Source organism: Andrographis paniculata, unplaced genomic scaffold (genome assembly GCF_009805555.1).
Source record: "Andrographis paniculata isolate CXL003 unplaced genomic scaffold, ASM980555v1 Contig21END, whole genome shotgun sequence".
Lineage (NCBI taxonomy): Eukaryota > Viridiplantae > Streptophyta > Magnoliopsida > Lamiales > Acanthaceae > Andrographis > Andrographis paniculata.
Genome location: NW_026137502.1, coordinates 4436573 through 4457659, shown reverse-complemented (window position 1 = coordinate 4457659; position 21087 = coordinate 4436573). Strand labels below are relative to the sequence as shown.

Genomic DNA, 21087 nt, shown 5'->3' with positions numbered 1-21087 from the left:
CTTATTTAGTAAATATGATCTTTCACTTTATAACAAAATTATTCATATTTTTCCAAACTACCATTAATTATTTATATCCACTTTTAATTAAATACTATTATTCCTTAATTCCTGTGCCAACTCCCAACAAGACATTTCTTCTGGGATGGAGGGAGTATTTTTAAAAAAATTAATATTTGAATATTAATTATTATTTCACAGTAATAATAAAAAAAAATGTTTATACTAATATCATGTATAATGATATTTGTTAAAAAAAAATTATACAGATATAATAATATTTTTAAACATACGACGATCCTTTGCCGAAACTCTTTGGGAACATTGTTGCCGAGATTGATTGCTTCGCTCGAATCAACTATGTTATGATAAACGACTCGTCTCGCCGTGACCTTCTCTTGAATTCTCAAGACTTCTGTAGCTCCATCCCCGCAGGGGCAGAGAACCCGTCGCTGTCTCGCACGAATATTTTAGACATAATATCCTTTTGTGTAAAATATATTGAATATATTTTAATATTTAAATAAAAATAAAATGAGGATTCAAACCAAAATTATATTTTATAAATTGTTGTGGTCGGCTGTTGGTACGAATTCTTCTTTTGTTTTTACACACGCATACACACTCACACCCCAGTTCAACCCTCAAACGAGGGATATCTCACTGGCTATTGCTAGAGTTTAGGCTGTTCAGTTTGTCTCTTCCACTTCCACTGCAGTTGAAATTCATCCAAAATCTTAAAGTTACAATTACAATCCGAGTATGTTTCTGTTGCATAATTTGGGAGTTTTTCACTATACAATAATTGTAGGAAAGCAATTTACATGCAAGACTGGATTTCGAAAGACAACTTCTGCATATTTACGGCTAAGACAATCGTAAATTAATTTTACAATTTTTTCTTTTTAAAATAAAAAATACTGTATATATGAAAGCATAACATTTCATAACTATAGAAAATAAATTATTTTATTATTTTAATAACTATTATTTAATAAAATATATACCATATTAATATTATTTAAAATAGAATTTTATATGTCCCGTAAGGATGGTCTGATGGTATAGAGATTGGACTTGTAATCATAATCCTCGACGCCGGGTGTGACTTTCTCTAACCGTCGGGCCTGATTTGGAGGATATTAAGTTTGGTCGCGGTTTACTCGGTACGCACTTCGGGTAGCAGCGAATTTTATATACTATAAATAAATATAAAATTATAAATACTTTTCAAAATTAATACAATTTAATATTTAAATGACATTATTATTAATTTTATAAAGTTAATTTAATGTAAACTTATATAGTTATTGTTGAGCACAAAAAATAATAATAATAATAATAATAATAATAATAATAAATAATGGCAGTAGGATTCTTCATGGGTCTGGATATAAGCCAAACGGCCCAGAAGTCGGGCAAAAAGAAGTTGGACAAGGAAGGATGATCGGCCGATACGGAGGTCGGACAGGACAAGGTCAGGCACGGAGATCGGACGTGATAAGGTCGGGCAAAGAAGTAGTATCAGCAGACGCAGAGGTCTGTCAAGACGAAGGTCGGGCAGAGAAGAAGTATCGGCAGACGCGTAGGTCTGTCAAGACGAAGGTCAGGCAGAGAAGAAGTATCGGCAGAGGCGGAGGTCTGTCAAGACAAAGGTCGGGCAAAGAAGTGTCAAGAAGATAGTCTGTTGAGCCAGTTGTCCATCTAAGGATATAAGACAAACAGAACCGGTCGGTTGGTTCGCTGTCGGATGGTTCGTAGTCGGTTGTCTCGCGGTCGGACCAAATGAGGTCGGACGGAGGACAGCTGATACGGCGGTCGGTCGAAAGAGGAAGTCGGGCGAAGAAGGACGGCTGATATGGCGGTCGGTCGAAAGAGGAAGTAGGGCGAAGAAAGACGGCTGATACTGAGGTTGGTCGAAAGAGGAAGTCGGGCGAAGAAGGACGGCTGATACGGCGGTTGGTCGAAAAAGGAAGTCGGGCGAAGAAGGACAGCTGATACGGCGGTCGGTCGAAAGAGGAAGTCGGGCGAAGAAGGATGGTTATTACGCAGGTCGGACCAAGTGAGGTCGGGCGAGAAAGAATGAGACGGACGATACGAGGTCGGACAAGAGACCAGATGGTGGTCGCTTGATGGGGCGGCCGATGAATCGTTTGGTCTAGCGACCAGTCTAAGAAGCTAGAGGTTATTGTTGGGCGGTTGACTAGTCGGTCGGGACCAGCCGCCCATTTAAGGCGGTGAGGTTTTCAGAAACGGTCAGCCGAGACAGTTGAGTGTTGTAACTGACACGAGCGGTTGGTGAGTCGGTTAACATACGTGTCGACATAAGAGGACTTTCTGGGCGGTTGACAGCGGTTGCTGTAACCGGCCAGACGGCGGTTTAAACCGTTTCTTTAAAGAGTTTTAAATAGGTATGTTCCTGACCTAAGAAACCATCTTCAATCGACATCAAATTCAAGAGAATTGCTTTTGGGGATCACCACTTTATTTTCCAATCTTTATTTTATGTTTTCCTATTTTATTTATGTATCCTACAGTGTTTAGAGATTTCTAATCTCAGGCACTAATTATATCAAATTCAGAGATATTTTCCTATTTTCGGATTTTACTTTTTGTTGTTGAAAAAATCGCATCAACAATTGGCGACCACAGTGGAAGCAAGACAAGATTGCTGATCCTACATCAACAGAGAATTTCATACGACTGAGGTCCGGCCGAATCATCAGAAAAATCAGTATGGCAGGCTCACAACCTCAATCATCATCAGCACCGGTGGGAGAAAATATTTCACCACCTGTCATGCCAAATCCAGGGGAGACTCCCCAACCACCTACCGATTGGGTGTCTTATGTTCAACAATTGAACAATCAGTATAATCTGGCTATGCAAAACATGTTGCGTGAGCAACAAAACCTTATACAAAATATGCTATATCAGGCATTATCAAAGGTTACTCTGCAACCCACCCAAACACCGCTAGAATTATCACCATCCAGATTTCAAGCAAAATTTACAGGGCCTTCATATGTAGACAGCACTCTGCCAAGTGCCACTACTAGGGTTGACAGGGAAAAAACTCCTATAACATACCCAAATAATGTTCTATTGGATGTCAGAGTTGAACCAGCCTTCTCTAGAGAAGAAAGGTTGGAGGAACAGGTTCATAATCCCATCCCAGCTGAGCCAACCGTCCCCAGAGAAGAGAGGTTGGGGGGACAGACCCATAATCCAATTTCGGTGTTCGATCCTATTCCACCTAGAGTGGATCCGGAAGACATTGCTCAAGTTTTGCGGGTGCATTTTGGAATAAATCCGCAAACGATAAATAGGCCGGCATATCAAAGACCTTTTTCAGAAAGGATCGTTAACGACTTTCCTCTCCCAAGGAATTATCGACCGCCGGACTTTCATACTTTCTCAGGAGAAGACGGATCATCCACTATAGAGCATGTGGGTCGGTTCACAACACAGTTAGGAGAAGTCGGTAATAACTCTTTTTATAAACTGCAATTATTTGGTTTGTCTCTTACCAGGATAGCTTTTTCATGGTTTGTAAATCTGCCACCTGGGCAAATACAAACTTGTGAAGGTTTAGAGATGACGTTCCATGCTAGATTCTTCAACCCTTTACCATCCGTTTCTCTTTCCGATTTGTTGGAAATGAAACAATGTCCAGAAGAGTCAGCCTCACAGTTCATCGAAATAGTACGATTGATGAAAGGACGATGTCCTACGGTAATCAACGAAAAAGAGATGACCAATTTAGTGGTTTGCAATATGCATGTTCGGTTGAGAGAGACACTAACTGCTCACGATGTGGAAGATCTGACAAGTCTCACATTAAAGGCAGGGAGGTTATAATCATTTTTTAGAGAAAATGATCACGACTTACGTCAAATGGGAGGTACTAAAGTGCAAGATCAACCAATGTGCAGGCCACCACCAGTCCGCGATAAATGGAGGTCGGGTCTAACGTAGCGTTGGACGATGGAGGTCGGATCCGAGGCTGACGTAGCCTCGGATGTTGGCTCGCGAACTCCTAAACATCACGAGAAGTGACGTTTATGAGTCTTGCGGAGGAGGCATATTGTTGAGCACAAAAAATAATAATAATAAATAATGGCAGTAGAATTCTTGATGGGTCTGGATATAAGCCAAACGGCCCAGAAGTCGGGCAAAAAGAAGTCGGACAAGGAAGGATGATCGGCCGATACGGAGGTCGGACAAGACAAGGTCGGGCACGGAGATCGGACGTGATAAGGTCGGGCAAAGAAGTAGTATTGGCAGATGCGGAGGTCTGTCAAGACGAAGGTCGGGCAGAGAAGAAGTATCGGCAGACGCGGAGGTCTGTCAAGACGAAGGTCGGGCAGAGAAGAAGTATCGGCAAACGCGGAGGTCTGTCAAGACAAAGGTCGGGCAAAGAAGTGTCGAGAAGATAGTCTGTTGAACCAGTTGTTCATCTAAGAAGATAAGACAAGCAGAACCGGTCGGTTGGTTCGCTGTCGGATGGTTCGTAGTCGGTTGTCTCGCGGTCGGACCAAATGAGGTCGGACGGAGGACGGCTGATACGGCGGTCGGTCGAAAGAGGAAGTCGGGCGAAGAAGGACGGTTGATATGGCGGTCGGTCGAAAGAGGAAGTAGGGCGAAGAAGGACGGCTGATACTGAGGTCGGTCGAAAGAGGAAATCGGGCGAAGAAGGACGGCTGATATGGCGGTCGGTCGAAAGAAGAAGTAGGGCGAAAAAGGACGGTTATTACGCAGGTCGGACCAAGTGAGGTCGGGCGAGGAAGAATGAGACGGGCGATACGAGGTCGGACAAGAGACCAGATGGTGGTCGCTTGATGGGACGGCTGATGAATCGTTTGGTCTAGTGACCAGTCTAATAAGCTAGAGGTTATTGCTGGGCGGTTGAGTAGTCGGTCGGGACCAGCCGCCCATTTAAGACGGTGAGGTTTTCAGAAGCGGTTGGCCGAGACAGTTGAGTGCTGTAACTGGCACGAGCGGTTAGTGAGTCGGTTAACACACGTGTCGACATAAGAGGACTTTCTGGGCGGTTGACAGCGGTTGCTGTAACCGGTCAAACGATGGTTCAAACCGTTTCTTAAAGGGTTTTAAACAGGTCTCTTCCTGACCTAAGAAACCATCTTCAATCGACATGAAATTCAATAGAATTGTTTTTTGGGATCACCGCTTTATTTTCCAATCTCAGAGATATTTTCCTATTTTCGGATTTTAGTTAAAAAAATACATCAAATTAAATGAATACATATCAAAAATTAATTCATAGAATTCAAATCAAATCTATGTAAAATTCAAATCCAATCTAAATTACGCCTAAATTCCCAGACCTTTTTGAAAGAAACACACCATCTTTATGCGCCATAGCAATATATATAGCTTCCCAAAAATACACTGGACGGGGATTCAGATTCGTTTCCCTTTTGATAGGCCTCGATCGTCTACCTGATTTTCCCGCCATAGCCTCTCACAAAGATTCTTCCTCTGGAATTCTCTACCATCTTCCTGCCCAGCCAGAACCCCAACACAGGAGAGATACATACATGCGTGTTTGCATTCACATCACGCACTAACCATGGCAACAGAATCGAAAACGGAGAGAAAGAAGAGGAAACCCTTGGCGGATATCACAAATGACTGCAATCTCATACCCATCTCCGCTCTGCGCGAGCTTGTGGCTGCTTCCTCCAATCCCAATTTGCGTCCGAAACCCCCAACCTCGATTTTGAAGTCCGTTTCCACTTCCACCACCAGCCAGAAGAAATTCTCCCAACTGTCGAATAAATCCGACGCGAGTGTCGGATCGTTAAAACGTAATTCTGCGCACAATTCCAGAACAGTTCAATTTCAAAACCCCCCGCGTGCGGCCCCCTCCTCTATCAATTTGGGTAACTTTCTGTTTTTCAGTATTCGTGTGTTTGTTTGTGCGATTTTAGTTCGTGTATGGAATTAATTTGTTGCTAATGTGGTGAGTTCATTGGAAAGTGGAACCTAGAGTTTTGTAGTTCCTTAAGCTCGTTGAGTTGTTTGTGTGCATGTCTGCAATGTGTACTCAGATATCATTTGAATTGTTGCTTGGCCAATGGGAGCTGTTGTATAAATCATAGTTTAATCTGCTAAGTTGAATTTTGATTGTTTTCCAGATTGGTGTATTATTTAGTTTTTACGATGCTTCCTTCAGTTGCAGTGTTTGTTTATAGTGTTCTGCTGAATTTTTGTTTTGTACTTTAGAAACCCTAAACTAAATTTCTGGTCTCTATGCTGGCATATTGTTTCGAAAGTTGGGCATATGGGTTTGTGCAAATGGTTGATTCATATTTTGGTTCCTAATTCAGGGGGTCGGAGAAATAAGGGTGCAGCATATAATAAAAAACAAATCACTGAAAAAGATTCGGAAGGAGAGGTTGATGTTCTGGTTATTAGTCCAACTCCTGTTGAGAAGAGAAAAGACAAAGGGAAGGCCATTGATGTACAATTCAATTCATCAGTGCACAGGAGTGAGGTGGATGTTCGGACTTCTAGTCGAACTCCTGTTGAGAAAAGAAAGGATAAAGAGAATGCCATTGATGGACCATTAAGTTTGTCTCCCTGTGAGAGTGAGGCTGATGTCCTGATATCAAGTTCAATTCCTGTTGAGAAGAGAAAGGACAGAGGGAAGGGTGTTGATGTCCCATCCAGTTTGTCACACCATGAGAGCAAGGTTGATGCCCTGTTGTCTGTTGATAGGGCAGCCAAGAGGAAGGCTATTTCTCAACCATTCGGTTCATTCGCACCTGAAAGTGAGACTGATATTCAGATTGTTGGTCCAACTCCTTGGGAGAAAATGAAAGACAAAGGGAAGGCCATTGATGTGTCATTCAGTTTGTCACCATATGAAAGCGAGGCTGCTGTTCAGACTTCTAGTCCATCTCTCTTCAAAAAGAGAAAAGGAACGGAGGACATTGCTACGCCATATAGTTCACCAATATGGGAGAGTGAGGCTGATCTCCTGGTTTCCAGTCCAAGCCCTGTTGAGAGGAGGAAGGATAAAGGGAAGGCCATTTATGTAGAATCCAGTCCAACCCCTACTGAGAGAAGGAGAGACAAAGGCAAGGCCATTGATGTAACATTCAGTTCATCACCATATGGTAGTGAGGCTGATGTTCAGACTCCTAGTCTCGCCCCTGTTGAGAAGAGGGAGGATAAGGGGAAGGCCATTTATGTACCATTGATTCCAACTCCTACCGAGAAAAGGAAAGACAAAGGCAAGGCTATAATTGATGTAACATTCAGTTCGTCGCCATATGACAGCGAGGCGGATGTTCAGACTTCTAGTCTCACTCCCCCTGAGATGAGAAAGGACAAAGATGTTACTGCACCATTCAGTTCATCGACATGTGAGAGTGAGGCTGATGTATTAGTTTCTATTCCGAGTCCTGTTGAGAAGAGGAAGGACAAAATGGAGGACTCATGTAACCGAAGTCTTAGAACTTCTCGTCGTTTATATAGAAAAGCAGAGAAAGGGAAGGCAGTTCTCAATTCATCTATTTCTTCAATGGGAGCACTAGAAGTGACAGAAAAGGCCACAACTAATCATTCTAGCTGCTCAAATGAGGGTGAAAATGGTAAATACGAGGGGAATGCTAGGCCTTCAGTCTCATTCAACACAAACATGCAAGAAAGAGGGAAGGAGTCTATCCTTCTCTCTGGTGAGAAGGCCAAAGAGAATAGGAACAATCTGGACATATTCAGCTCCTTGCTTAAGGAAACTAGGCACAAAGGTGAGGTGATTCACCAACCTTCTGATACAGTTGGGATAGCAAAACGCAATGAATCATCTGGTAGTCTGACGGTTGGTCGCCGACTTCTAAGGAGAAGAAGTGGAAAGGGGAAGAATGATGTTGTGGCTTCTAGTTGTCCGCCCATAACAAGGACCAAAAATCTTAGGTAACTCTCTCTTCCTTTCACACACGTTCACTGGACACGCTGCTTGCACTCTCTCATGCATCGATGCCTGCATACTTGCAGAATGTTGTGAAGGGTTAAATGATTTGTACCAACTAAAGTTTTGTTTTTATGAACAAGTAGTTTTGGAAGAATCAAAATCCATTAGGTTTCTTATAAGAAATTGTTGTATGTGTCCACATCCTGCATTGTGTATCTTCCTCTCATGTTGAGGTGAAATGTTCAAGCTACTATTCCATTCGGTCCATAATGAAATGTTTTTGTATCGGTAACCAATTGTGTTTGAATTCTCTATCCTTTTAGGACTATCCATTTAGGGTGTGTTTGTTTAAAGGATTTTGGTGGATTTCCACTATTCATCCAATTTTTTCCCCCCAAAAACATCAAATCAAACACCTATTTTTCATTTTTTATATTATACTAAAAATCAATTTTACATTCAAAACATCACATCAAACCCTATTTATATCACATCATACAACTATTCAAATTCAAAATTTTTACTATTCAAATCCCAACTCAAAATCCAAACCCCCAAACAAACACACCCTTAAAAGAGCTATAGCATGTGTTTAATTTTTTCAATGAATGGCTTACTGTGTTGCTTATATCTTTTTTCATGACCCTTTCAGGAATGACATTGATGAAGTTAAATCTTCAAATTCGTACACCGATCCACGCCCGAAATCCAGAAAGGTTTGTGCAATTTTCTGTCTGGAAAATCAAGGAAAATGTGACTATGGCTCTTACCTTAATTTTCTTGTTGATATTATAGCTTCACATTTCTCTAAATTTGTCATGCAAGCATATTACATGTTTATGTCTATTCAGGTACCTGGGGGGAAGTTATAGATACCTTTCCATACTTTGTATCTGGAGTACTAGAGTAGCTTTGAAAAGCTGATGCATGACAAATGGCTGTTATACTATTAATGATTGTTTTTTTGTTGTTGTTAAAGCTAATATACGTCTATACGGCATGAGAATGTTCTCTTTGAGTCAGTCTGGCTTTTTCCCTTGCCTGAAACTAAACTGAACTGTCAGGGAATACACTATACACAATAGTCCTCTCTATGCAACATGTTTTTTGATGACTTTGTTCTCATTAATTTGCCGAGTTTTGAAATTCAGTGCCTACTTTTTTTGTTTATGCAGAGAAGGCTCCGTAAGACTGAACCTATCAGTGAACTGCCCCAAGATTTCATTGAGCAGCAGAAAGCATATTTTAAAGAGGTTGATGAGTTTGAACTCCCAGAAGAGGAAGTATCCAACGACGAGCTAGATTAGTAGATGAAAAGGCCCTATCAGGTATGACTTTGGCTGCAACATGGATAGGGTTCTTGTACAGTCAAAACATGATGCATCAAGTGATAAGATGACGGGTTTTTGCTTCAGTTGGTGTTTTTACTACCTTTATTCTAGATATCCGTTTAGATGAGAATAAACTGAATACATACAACTTATATCGAATGTATAGAGTTTTTGTGGAGATGGGAAAGCATCTTAGGCCAAATTATCGCGTATATATTAGTTTGAAGCTGTATGTATATTCTTACCTGCTGTTACTTGCTGCCTTTATAACAATGGTTATTCTTGTTTTCTTGGGCAACTCTATCATGCTACTAAATGAAAGTATCATTTGTGTCCAATTGATTCTTTCTTTCTTTCATTGTGCTACAGGCCTCTCACTCTAAAACTTCTTGATTGACTTTACCAACATAGTCTTACTCATAGGTATAATCATTCCCTAATGGTTGAGCCATGAATGCCACAATTGTAACCATGATGTTTTTACTGGTGACTAATTATGAAGACTGCTGTGAAACACATATAGTTATTATTAATTGTTATTCATTTAGGGCATACTTCTTTTTAACATGTCTTGAGCAAGTGGACAACACTTAATCATATATGATCATGTCAAATTTGTGATTGATCTGACCCTGCAACAACACCCATCATCACTGAATTCCTTGTCATTGTAGAGCTTTATAAGGAGATTTATCCAAACATGGATTACTGTACATATATGCATTTGATCTTATGTAAATGTGTCTCCAATGAGGTAAGGAAAACATGGCATAAGCTTTATGATCTTCTACTGCTTTACTATTGCATATGTTAGCTAACAGCCATGGATGCACTAACACTTAACACACTTGTAGCATCTCTGTGTTTTGTTTTTTGTTTTTTTTTTTCCCTCTGTAGAAGGTTCCTGCAATCACGCAAAAGGTTTCGGAAAGCGGTTGTGTGATTAATGATGGATTAGCAAAGTGGTGCATGTTATCTTGCTCCCTTTTCTCCCCCTGTAGTCTTCTGGCTGACTTTTAGTCAAATCGTTCTTGGTGGGTTTGTGAGGGCCACTGTGCTTTTTCGAGCATGATCTCCAAGCAACCTGCTCGAAAGGGAAAGTGGATGGATGGATTGGTCCCAAAAATCTCAGTGTAGATTGGCGGATGCTTTTATTGCCTCTGCAACTGTTCCAGAGATTCCATGGCGTACCATTTAGGGCTTTGAATATGGTACGTTCTCTATTTTTTCACTTTGTAGCTTTATCTATCTTCCACGCTTCTTTTAGCTTTTTTCACTCAGCCATGGCAGTTGTATGTTACTGTGATCTTTCCTCTGAGGAATGGAATAGATTATCCTATTCAATAATCGTCTGGTCCCATGGCTTTTTCCCAAATCACATCATCATTACCATCACACTCTCTATCCTGTTTGTGGATTGTGACCTGGAATTTTCAACCGGAGGCTTATTTCACTTTTTGTATAAATGCACGAGGAAGTTGCCCCCATTGACGAACATTCTAAGTTCTGAATTCCAGGTTTCGACTCCAATTTGCTCCAGTGCACTGAAGTCTAGGCCTTCTTTTGGTGTGGTCGAACTTCTATGGCCGAAACGGCTGGATCGCCGGAGAAGAAGAATGTCGTTAACCCTAGAGTGGAGATCGACACTTCACCGCCGTTCGAGTCTGTGAAGGAGGCAGTCGACCGGTTTGGCGGTGGCGGCGGCCCATGGATTCCACTTCACCTGCTACGCTTGGCTTCTTCTAGCCATGTAAGACTTAACAAATTTCTTCATTGTTTCCAGTTTCTGAAATTTCCTTTGTGGATGAACGAATGTCATCATGATATGATCATGATTTTTTTTGTTTCTTCTAATGTTCGACGTCTTGTAATTGTCAGGCACTGCAGCATGACGATGGAGTTTTCGACATGGAGAAAATAGAGGAACAGACAGTGCAGCTAGAGAGGGACCTGCTGATGAAGGAGCAAGAAACACTCAACATCTTGAAAGAACTCGAAATGGCGAAGAAATTCGTCGGATGCTTGAAATCCACATTGACGCCGGAGACATTCTCGCTCGCTGCTAACCATATACCTCTTCCCCACGAAAATCTGATGCTGTCGCCGGGCTTGATGTTCGTGGAATTGAATCAGGCAAAGGTGAATCTCAGTAGAACATCCGTCGATCTTGCGCTGATTCAAGCGTCCGTGCAGTCGTTAAATCAGAAAATGAGAGCAGAGAAGCTCTTGCTCGAAAGGCGATGCAACCTGCAGCTACCCGATTGTGAAGAGATGATGCTCTCTCGACAACCCGATCATCCTCCACCGAGGAACATACCCGTTGTGGACCAGAAATTCAGTTCAGCAGACAAGCCCGGCGTTGGTATGAATTTTGAAGCCGAGCAGTACAAGAAGATGACAGAGGCGTCGAGGTATGAGGTAATAAAGGCGATGACAGAGATCGAACGGACCAAGAACAGTATCAAATTGGCAGAAATGAGGATAAATGCCGCTAAGAAGATGGAGGAAGCTGCGAAAGCAGTCGAGGCTATCGCCCTTGCCGATGGGAAGATTCTCGCAAATGATCATGAGAATTTGTCCGACGGTTTCTTGCGCAAGCCCGATGGAATAACTCTCTCGTTTGACGAGTACCGAGCTCTTACTCGGAAGGCACAGCAGGCGGAAGACCTCTGCAAGACGAAATTCATAGATACGAACGCCGTTCAGCGAACCAACGAATCCCGACAACTGGATGTGCCTATTCTGGAGAAATTCGAGGAGGTTGCGGTAGAAAACACGCGATCCCGAAAGGCGGATGGGCCGGAGAATAACTCGAACAAATTCAGGTTCAGGAACTCTCATCCTGCTCATCGGAGTCCACAAGTTCTGAACGAAAACAGATCTACGAAAGAACACTCGACACCCGGTTTTACATCAGCGACTTCGATCGGAGACATTCTGAGCAGGAAGTTGATCGTACAAGACGACGTTATTGCAGGGCGGCAAATCAAGGGCCATGCCGAGAGGCAACACATCTCTCTGAGCGAAATGCTGCGGGAACAAAGCCGGCTGATCGTTCACTCCCCTAATCCGGCGAGCGATGATCGTGTGAAAGTCGAGAAGCAATACATTGTCCAGAGGAAGAAGTTCGGGTTTATCCACGTCCCGATTCGCTGCAAGCATAGCAAGAAGAAGGCGGACGGTATGAATCTGAGGTGATATTTGATTGGATTCTGTATTGTACATTGGCCAGTATTCGATTTGCTCTGTTTTTTGGCTGCTTGATTCATAACGTTTGCTTGCTTGTTTATGGATTTGTTGCATCATACGGTGTTGATTGTTTTAGTATGAAATTCAGATTGTCCGTACGGTTGCTGCTTAAAAGCGTATTACTGCTAAAAGTGCGCTTTTTTAAACTTCTCTGTTAGCGCGGGAATGCTTTTCAATTAGAAAGAATTTTAAGGTTCCCGCGAGTTCAGTTTAGCCAAAGAAATCGCTCCCTGCTAAGATGCGCCAAGTAAGGCCGCGTTTTGCTCAAAGATGAAAGAAGAAACCAACATTTGGTTTCAATTGAATTTCATCTGATTGCCTGTGTCGCGAATATTCGGATTGTTTCTTTACAATTACTATGATATAATAAGATTAACGGCGGCTAAATACACCTCAAACATGCCATGGTGCATAAATAAAACATTTAATGCCAGGCTACCCTACGCGCGGCGCAAGTTAGCATGGTATATACTACCCAAGCGGCTCGCTGTCATAAATAGGGATTCTGCAATTTATTCGCAGTATAAGCGTAATCTAAATAAGTCCGTTGCTTTCAAGTTCGATGGTTTACCAGTCGAGAGCCAGGAAAAGGATCCACGCAGTCCGCCGTGGTCCAGACGGCAGTGCTTTCCAGAAATGGTTCATCCTTTCTTGTGATTTTTGATTTTATTATATATATATATATATATATTGTTAATGTTGTTGGTATTGTTGTTCGGTGTGAATGATTCGAACTGTTTGTGCAGTGAAAGCTGCGGGACTATGGTGGCGATTGTTTTGGCCGATATGCATGATTGCGGAGACGTGAAAAATACTCGAAAGAAGCAGAGAATAGAATGCGGAAGTGGAGAAGTTGAGCGTGAGAGGATAGAGAATCAGCCTAGATCATCGTTTCACTTTTTTATGTGCGAATCCTTTATTCTTGTCGCTGAATATATTGCTGATTTATCTACTTCTCTAGCGAGTAATTGCAAGTTTCTGGGAAGATTCTTCGCTAACTTGAGCCATTCATTCAATGAGCGATTCAATTTAGCGTTGCTTCAAGTGCTAGGGTTTGAATGACTAATAAAATGATGTTGTAGTCTAAACCATTGGATCTCAGAGTTATCAACTGAAATTAACAGTATTAGTTTGCTTAATTTTATTTATATTTGATGGATTTTAGGGAAGAGTTCAAAAAGACATGTGTAGATGGAAGTGAGATGCAGATAATAAAGAAGGGATGGGAAGCATGGATGAACATGCCAAAAGAAGTAAAATCAAATGAACTTCCATTTATGCATAGATTTTTCCCTCCTTTATCTGCATACAGGATTATCAGTATGTTGTTGGATTTCCTGGTATTTTAGGAGAGGTTGCCCTTTGTTCGCCAGGCTGATGAATTGCATTGGGAATACATGAAGCTGTTAAAGGAAGAGGAAGATGCAATGCAACCGGTAACTAAATAATTATCCAACCTTACTCTGTGCTTGTTGATGAAGTTTAGATGTTTTTCAGGAGTGCCGAAGTAGTTTGTTTACCATTTGAGCTAATCCCCGTGTTACCTTGAGGTGTCAAATAACGAATATTATGGATGCTTTATGATGGGGGGTAAAAGATCAAGATTAGGTCTAGAATGTCAATGTGGATGTTGTAAATCAAATCTTCGTCTCATTTGTCCATTTTGGGTTCGAAAGAAAGCAACAAGATGATGATATGTTACAACCCTGATTAGAGTTCCTAGTGGTTCTCAATGTGAATCCATTTTTTCCTAATTGGCTTATGAAGTCGACAATTTTGTAACTTTAAAAACATTGCCTTATGTAGACTAGTAAGATAGCCATTTTGATTTTCTACACTATAGGTGGATGAAGAAGCGGATTCATCTGAAGTAGGGAAGTATGATAAGGTCTGATCATCTGTTCTTATGTCGAGCTGCTAATTACCTACTTGCACCTACATTCGCGTTCCTCAACCTCACTTATTCATTTGGCATTAATTTTCATCAGAACTACGAGGACTTTGATATATGCTGGTATGACTCTGAAAGCTCTGGTGGATCGGCACTTTTCCTGTCTGAAACATACAAGGAATCGGATGACCTTTAACTTATTGCACGTATACCTCTGATCCCTTCATTAAAAGTTTCCATTTGTTATTTAAACACAACACGATCTGAAGATGAACCTTATATAACTGTGAACTACCGCAGGCAGGCACTTTGAAAAATTCGGGGAAAGTTGAAGCTGGACGGCGTTCTTATGAACAACAAACAGGTAATTCTCTCCATGGACTTTTGTAAGTAATCAATATTTAGATGGGATCTTAGTTTATAGTTTGTGAGTTTATTGATTTAGGAGGTTCCTCCATTAGAGAATTATTAAGCTGTGTGTGTGTGTGGGAGGAGTGATTCCTGTTTTTGATCATATCATGCCTTTGCTGAAAACTTGAAAACTTTCTTGGTGTTTTTGGAGCCTGCCTTTCAACTTGGGATTAGAGCATGTTTATTGTAAGGGGTAAGGTGAATAAAAAAATTTATTGATTAAAGATCTCTCCATGGACAACTACATCCCTCAATGTTCCGTCTGCCTGCCTGATTATACACAACCAAAGTTTAGCCTTGAGTAATCAACACCACCAACAAAACACAGAGGTTTGATGACATTCCATTCGTAATCAGCAGCAATGTTAATTTTCATCCAGAATCAGCCGAGCCATACACCTTCATAATCCAAATATCCGCTGGATTACAGCTGTGAATATCGACCATACCCATAGAAAACACAAACTTGTCCACATCCATACCATTTGGAGGAGGAATTTCGTCCAGCCAAATCAAAAGCAGCAATAACAGAGCGATAACCTGCTTCCCTACTGCTGGCTAACCAATGGATGGCGCCATTAACAAAAGCTCCGGAACGGCAAACATCAACCCTTTTCCAAAGATTTCTTTTAACAGAATACACATGTATCGGCACAATCAGGCTCATATTCATTGTCCGTGTTGTAGTAAACCATCTTATAATCATCACTACAACTATCATATCCAAACCCGTGCATTCTAAAGCTCTCGTTCCATTTCAAAGCCAGGGGAGAATCTGCCATGTAAAATTAGATAATTTAACTACATCAGTGAGAATACATGCACTTGTTTATAGTTACCAAAAGAACATACATAACCAAGTATAAAGTTCCATATCAGCATTGCATAAAGTTTATCAAGATTAACACACTCCATCTTATGGTTTATTATAAAAGCAAAATAAATTTAACAAAACAACACGAATGCAATGGCAATTCATAGGAAAGACAATCATGCAAGCAAATATAATGAATCATGGTATAATTTCAATGCTTCATTTTACTATTAATATTATATAGATATCGTATTCTCGTATTCATTTTCTTCTTCAAGTTGCAACTATTCTGAAAATCAACAACATGGAATTCAAAACAATGGAGGAAATAAAAAGGCAAGGCAGGCAAACAAGCAGTGTGCCAAAACACAGTAACACAATATCGATCACCCAATGCAGAATTCAAATACAATTCCATAATGCAGACCGATCAAAACAACGAACAACCATCCACTACCAAATCCAAAATGAAAACATAACAGTATTTGTGTGCATTATTATGATGAGATTACAACGACACTGTTACCAAGTAGAAGATCATTTTGCACCTCCATAAGCTCTGCAAGCTAAGATCCATTCCAGTGTATCATCGTATAAGCTACCAAATCTACTATCAACTGTTTTTCAAATTAAATTCAGACATTGTTTCCTAAATTGTCAACTATGGAATGTCTATGCTACAAAATTGAACCAGGCCATCATCCATGCTCCTTCATTGTTCTGAATATAAAAAAGAAGAAGACAATACAACCGATTCATTGATCAAATTCATATCTAATCAACCGGTTAATTGAATAGTCCAACGCTACACAAGGTCAAAGACACATTGTGCCTTAATTGGAGCAATGATCAAAATATACAAACAGAAAATACAACATTTTCATGTGATGCATACAATTTCCTCAAAATGATCAAATTAAGAAGCATTGAATGAACACAAAGGACCTTACCTAAGATGATGATCCTTTATATAGGCCCTCTCTTCAACCTCCATCACGTTAGCTTTCTCTCATGCATGAAATTAATCACTTTAACCAATTAACAAATACTTCCAACAGTAAAATCCATACATTAATCTATCTCAAATTCAAGTACTTAATTACCCCCAAACCATTCAATTAATACTAAAAATCAGGTCACCTTAACCCTAATTATTCAATCCGCCAAAAATCTGGGTAATAATTGGAGAAATAAATTGCAAAAAATTGGAAGAACAACGCAATCGTACCCCATGTGAAGAGCTAGCCGTCGGTGGCTACAGCTGCAGTGTGTCCGATTCGTGTGCTTTGATTCCCCCAAAATCTCGTCAATCTCCACATCCGCACTCCCTCCAATTGGCGAGACTCGATGACGACAGACCTTTTGCAATTTGTCTTCAAATCCATACCTTTGTTGAGACCCTTCGATGAAATACCTTCCTCGACACTGGGGAAACTATCCGTGGACAACCTCGGCGTCGGAGTTTTCTGTCTCGGATGATGAAGTGAAGAGGAATAAGAAAATGGAGAAGAGGGGAAGAGAGAGAAGAAATTGAGAGAACAACCCGTCGAAGTGGCTTCGCCGAGCACAAGCGACTGAGAATCGAGATTTTTCCGTAGAAATTACAGCCGTTGGGGACGAATTTTTTCGAGCACGCGATGCGACGCGGTCGACAGTCACAGTAAAGGCTAAGGGTGTGTTTGATTGGGGTTTGGATTTTGAGGTGGGATTTGAACCGTAAAAATTTTGAATTTGAATAGTTGTATAATATGATATAAATAAATGTTGATGTTATGTTTTGAATGTAAAATTAATTTTTAGTATAATATAAAAAATAAAAAATAAGTGTTTGATTTTATATTTTTTTGGAAAAAAAAATAAATGAATAATATAAATCTACTCCAATTCCTCGAACAAACACACTCTAAATGTGAGCCACAATGTATGCTCTAAGGAGGGAGGAGAACCGTACTCTACAGTCGGTTTGGGATTGGGATTGGGATTGGCATTAAAAAATATATATATTTATATAATTGTAATCACATTATTGATTTTGTTTTTTTTTTTTTTTTTTTTTATAAAAGTAATAATATGATATTAAATTAAAGTATTTATATAAAAAAAAAAATATCTCTAAGGGGATTGAGTTTAGTATTTTTATTATTTGATTTAATTTAATAAAGGGATTGAATTTAAAAATCTTATTTTTGTATATCTTATTTGTGCCATTTGCAAAGATCAAAATCAATTATTCTAATAAAAAATTATGAAGATGCTCTTTTGGGTGTCGTTGATTTTAATTAGAATTTTAATATAAATAGTATTTTGTAGAATAGAATTATATATTTGTATTGAAATCGTACATTTGAAATACAAATAAAAATAAATATATAATTGAATGTTTTTAAAGAAAATAAATTTAATGAATAGTAAGTTGTATAAACGAACACACACATCCTTTGTGTATTCATTTCTTGCCTTGATAATATTTTTATTTCGAGCATATTATTACAACTTTTACCTGTTCATTTTTATTTTCGAATCCTTTATTTTTATTATTTTATCATATATTTTAGTACACAAACTCATTACACATGAGACAAAGTAGAGATTTCTCAAAGTGGAGTGAAAAGCCATACAATATCAACAAGACATGATATGTACTTGGGTAAATCTCTTTGGAGTGAAGTTTGTATGCATGACAAATCACCAACAAGACATGCACTTGTATTGAATTAAAGCTCCCAGAAAACAATCCAAATTTCAAATGTGATCAAACAGTTGGTAGTGATACATGGCACAAATTTGAAATTTGGATTGTTTTCTGGGAGCTTTAATTCAATACAAGTGCATGTCTTGTTGGTGATTTGTCATGCATACAAACTCCACTTCAAAGAGATTTACCCAAGTACATATCATGTCTTGTTGATATTGTATGGCTTTTCACTCCACTTTGAGAAATCTCTACTTTGTCTCATGTGTAATGAGTTTGTGTACTAAAATATATGATAAAATAATAAAAATAAAGGATTCGAAAATGAAAATGAACAGGTAAAAATTGTAATAATATGCTCGAAATAAAAATATTATCAAGGCAAGAAATGAATACACAAAGGATGTGTGTGTTCGTTTATACAACTTACTATTCATTAAATTTATTTTCTTTAAAAACATTCAATTATATATTTATTTTTATTTTTATATTATATTAAAAATTAATTTTACATTAAAAATATCAAATCAATATATATTTATATTAAATTATATAACTATTCAAATTTAAATAAAATTCAATAAACATTAAAAAAAAAAAAAGAAAACCACAATAAAAAGAAACAAATAATTAGAATTTGAATTAGATCCACATCCGATTTTAATTGACTGCACTTATATCCGGGCCGACCCATTCTAGAAACAGCTAAACCCATACAACAAAAATCCTATCGGCCCAATATAATTAGAACTCATTAAGGCCCATTATCTTAAACCCTAATCGTCCTTGTATATATATATGTATATATGTATGTATGATGGCTGCGCTCCGTTCATCGCCTTCTGCAAAGCTCCCCCAGCAGCCGCAGAGACAGAAAAATGCCGGCAGGACACGGGCAGAGGGCTCGCACCAGGGATCTGTTTGCTCGTCCCTTCAGGAAGAAGGGTCCGACGCATCTCTCCACCTATCTCCGTGTCTACAAGATCGGCGAGTATGTTGACATCAAAGTTAACGGCTCGATCCACAAGGGTATGCCCTTTAAGTTCTACCATGGCCGCACTGGTCGCGTGTGGAACGTCACCAAGCGTGCTATTGGCGTTGAGATGAACAAGCAGGTATTCCGTCGTCTTTTCTGCGTAGTAATATTCCTTCGTTTTTTGCAATTTTATTTTGTTATGATTATGATTGTATGAGCCTTAGTTAGATCTAATATGCCTTCGTTTTTTCCTGTCGGTTTTTTTTTTTTTTTTTTTTTGGAGAATATGATTGATTTGTTTTCACGGTGTATGTTTTGGCGGTTGTGCTGAATACAATTAAAAGGCAGTGTGTATAACCATTTTAATGTGTGTGTTTTTGCCCAAATGATCTGTGTCTTGTTTTAGATTTGAAGAAGAACGTTCTTCTGTTCCACCTTTGATAATTTGTTTTGCTTTGATACTCATGTGTATAGTTCCTTGGGAATTGCTCATGAACACTTCAGTTTTAAAACTGTTTTTTGTTAGTTTATTGAAAAGATTGTTTATTTATTTTTTTTATATCAAAGTCATTACTCATTGAGCTGTAATTTTCCGCATTTGCCTTACCAAAGTACTAAAATTTGAAGAATATCAAGAGTATCTAAGGCTGTGTTTGCTTGTGGTTTGGATGATTTTGGGTATATCTTGTTCACTCATTGTTTTCGGTTTTGTATTTATACTTTTGCTTTTGATATTTGTAGGATAAATAGGTCAAATTTTATGTTTTTGATAAAAAAAGAAGCGTTGGAAGTGATGCTTTCAGAGGAACAATGAAAGTGGATTGTAAAAATTTTGTAATAAGACAAGCTTTCAATACAATATTTTGAATGAAAAATAGCTGGAGATGTTTATTGAGTACAAATTTGCTAACAAAATGGAATAATACAAACACATGACTAATTTGCAGCCTGAATTTCCTATCAATTTGTATTGAAGATTTAAATCTGGGTACTAAAATTACTACTTATTCTGCACATTTATACTTAATTGTGTATCTAGACATTGGTGATTTATTTTCTGTAAAGCAAATTGATCTGTACTTTGTGATTGCTTCGCATCACAAGATACACTTAAGAGTTTTTGTTTTAGAGAGATGAAATGTTATATGATTACGAATGCAGGTGGGCAACAGGATCATAAAGAAAAGAATACATGTGCGCATTGAACATGTTCAGCCATCAAAGTGTCACGAAGAGTTCCTCCAGAGAGTGAAGAAGAACGATCAACTTAAGGCAGAGGCCAAAGCGCAAGGGAAAATCATCAGCACCAAGAGGAAGCCAGAGGGACCTAAGCCCGGTTTTATGGTTGAAGGAGCAACAATCGAGACTGTCACTCCTATCCCATATGATGTGGTCAACGATCTCAAAGGTGGTTACTAAGGTAGATGACAATAGATCTTGCCTACTTTGCTTTGCTTATGTTATAACCTTTTGAATTTCAATGTTGTCGTTTCGGGTATGGTCAAGACATCGGTTATGGGTGCTATTATATTTATAATGGTCTGTCTATTTTTGCAGCAAGAATTGTGAGTGAATCTAATTCCATTTCTTTTTGTTTTGTTTTTCCTAGTTTGAGTTTTTGTTTTTTTTTTAGGCAATTTGATTTGGCATGACTGGAATAGATAGAAACCCAAGATTTCATATTTGAGCTGAGCTGAGCTGAGCAGAGCAATAGTAGTAACATCGCAGCTCCGAATCCTGATGATTATCTTATTCAAAATATGTGAATTGTAGGACAAATA

The 21087-nt window shown here is 39.2% G+C and overlaps 3 protein-coding genes and 1 long non-coding RNA gene across 7 annotated transcripts; 3 read left to right on the top strand and 1 right to left on the bottom strand.

Moving 5' to 3' along the window:
* The first annotated feature begins 5376 nt into the window (after nucleotides 1-5376).
* On the top strand, nucleotides 5377-9564 carry LOC127244801 (uncharacterized). The gene is made up of 4 exons (XM_051265305.1): nucleotides 5377-5906; nucleotides 6354-7944; nucleotides 8595-8658; nucleotides 9118-9564. Exons 1-4 carry the CDS (start codon nucleotides 5594-5596, stop codon nucleotides 9247-9249), a joined length of 2100 nt encoding a protein of 699 aa, XP_051121262.1. The 5' UTR covers nucleotides 5377-5593; the 3' UTR covers nucleotides 9250-9564.
* A 127-nt stretch (nucleotides 9565-9691) lies between these two features.
* Nucleotides 9692-15091, top strand: LOC127244802 (WEB family protein At2g40480-like). 2 transcript variants are annotated; one of them, XM_051265306.1, is made up of 11 exons: nucleotides 9692-10484; nucleotides 10791-11023; nucleotides 11152-12467; nucleotides 12957-12986; nucleotides 13081-13161; nucleotides 13269-13427; nucleotides 13688-13775; nucleotides 13872-13958; nucleotides 14366-14410; nucleotides 14511-14619; nucleotides 14714-15091. In XM_051265306.1, exons 2-10 carry the CDS (start codon nucleotides 10856-10858, stop codon nucleotides 14607-14609), a joined length of 2073 nt encoding a protein of 690 aa, XP_051121263.1. In that variant the 5' UTR covers nucleotides 9692-10484; nucleotides 10791-10855; the 3' UTR covers nucleotides 14610-14619; nucleotides 14714-15091. The 2 variants fall into 2 exon arrangements, with proteins under 2 accessions (XP_051121263.1, XP_051121264.1); XM_051265307.1 differs by lacking the exons at nucleotides 12957-12986; nucleotides 13081-13161 and having other exon boundaries at nucleotides 14714-15090.
* Nucleotides 15092-15174: 83 nt separating this feature from the next.
* On the bottom strand, nucleotides 15175-17331 carry LOC127244803 (uncharacterized). 3 transcript variants are annotated; one of them, XR_007837332.1, is made up of 3 exons: nucleotides 17182-17303; nucleotides 16589-17104; nucleotides 15175-15599 (listed from the first exon to the last, which is right to left on the bottom strand). It is a non-coding gene; the product is annotated as an uncharacterized LOC127244803 (long non-coding RNA). The 3 variants fall into 3 exon arrangements; XR_007837333.1 differs by having other exon boundaries at nucleotides 16589-16640; nucleotides 16867-17293; XR_007837331.1 differs by having other exon boundaries at nucleotides 16589-17331.
* A 1821-nt stretch (nucleotides 17332-19152) lies between these two features.
* Nucleotides 19153-20914, top strand: LOC127244873 (60S ribosomal protein L21-1-like). The gene is made up of 2 exons (XM_051265435.1): nucleotides 19153-19445; nucleotides 20468-20914. Exons 1-2 carry the CDS (start codon nucleotides 19209-19211, stop codon nucleotides 20723-20725), a joined length of 495 nt encoding a protein of 164 aa, XP_051121392.1. The 5' UTR covers nucleotides 19153-19208; the 3' UTR covers nucleotides 20726-20914.
* Nucleotides 20915-21087: the final 173 nt, after the last annotated feature.

Bases quoted from the DNA above. Each gene is read 5' to 3' on its own strand.
- LOC127244801 (XM_051265305.1), top strand. From the start codon at position 5,594: ATGGCAACAGAATCGAAAACGGAGAGAAAGAAGAGGAAACCCTTGGCG. The intron at 5,907-6,353 runs GTAACTTTCTGT...TTCCTAATTCAG, and splicing joins CCCCTCCTCTATCAATTTGG to GGGGTCGGAGAAATAAGGGT. The intron at 8,659-9,117 runs GTTTGTGCAATT...TTGTTTATGCAG, and splicing joins CACGCCCGAAATCCAGAAAG to AGAAGGCTCCGTAAGACTGA.
- LOC127244802 (XM_051265306.1), top strand. From the start codon at position 10,856: ATGGCCGAAACGGCTGGATCGCCGGAGAAGAAGAATGTCGTTAACCCT. The intron at 12,468-12,956 runs GTGATATTTGAT...ATTTAATGCCAG, and splicing joins GCGGACGGTATGAATCTGAG to GCTACCCTACGCGCGGCGCA. The intron at 13,428-13,687 runs GTGCGAATCCTT...GATGGATTTTAG, and splicing joins TCATCGTTTCACTTTTTTAT to GGAAGAGTTCAAAAAGACAT.
- LOC127244873 (XM_051265435.1), top strand. From the start codon at position 19,209: ATGCCGGCAGGACACGGGCAGAGGGCTCGCACCAGGGATCTGTTTGCT. The intron at 19,446-20,467 runs GTATTCCGTCGT...TTACGAATGCAG, and splicing joins GCGTTGAGATGAACAAGCAG to GTGGGCAACAGGATCATAAA.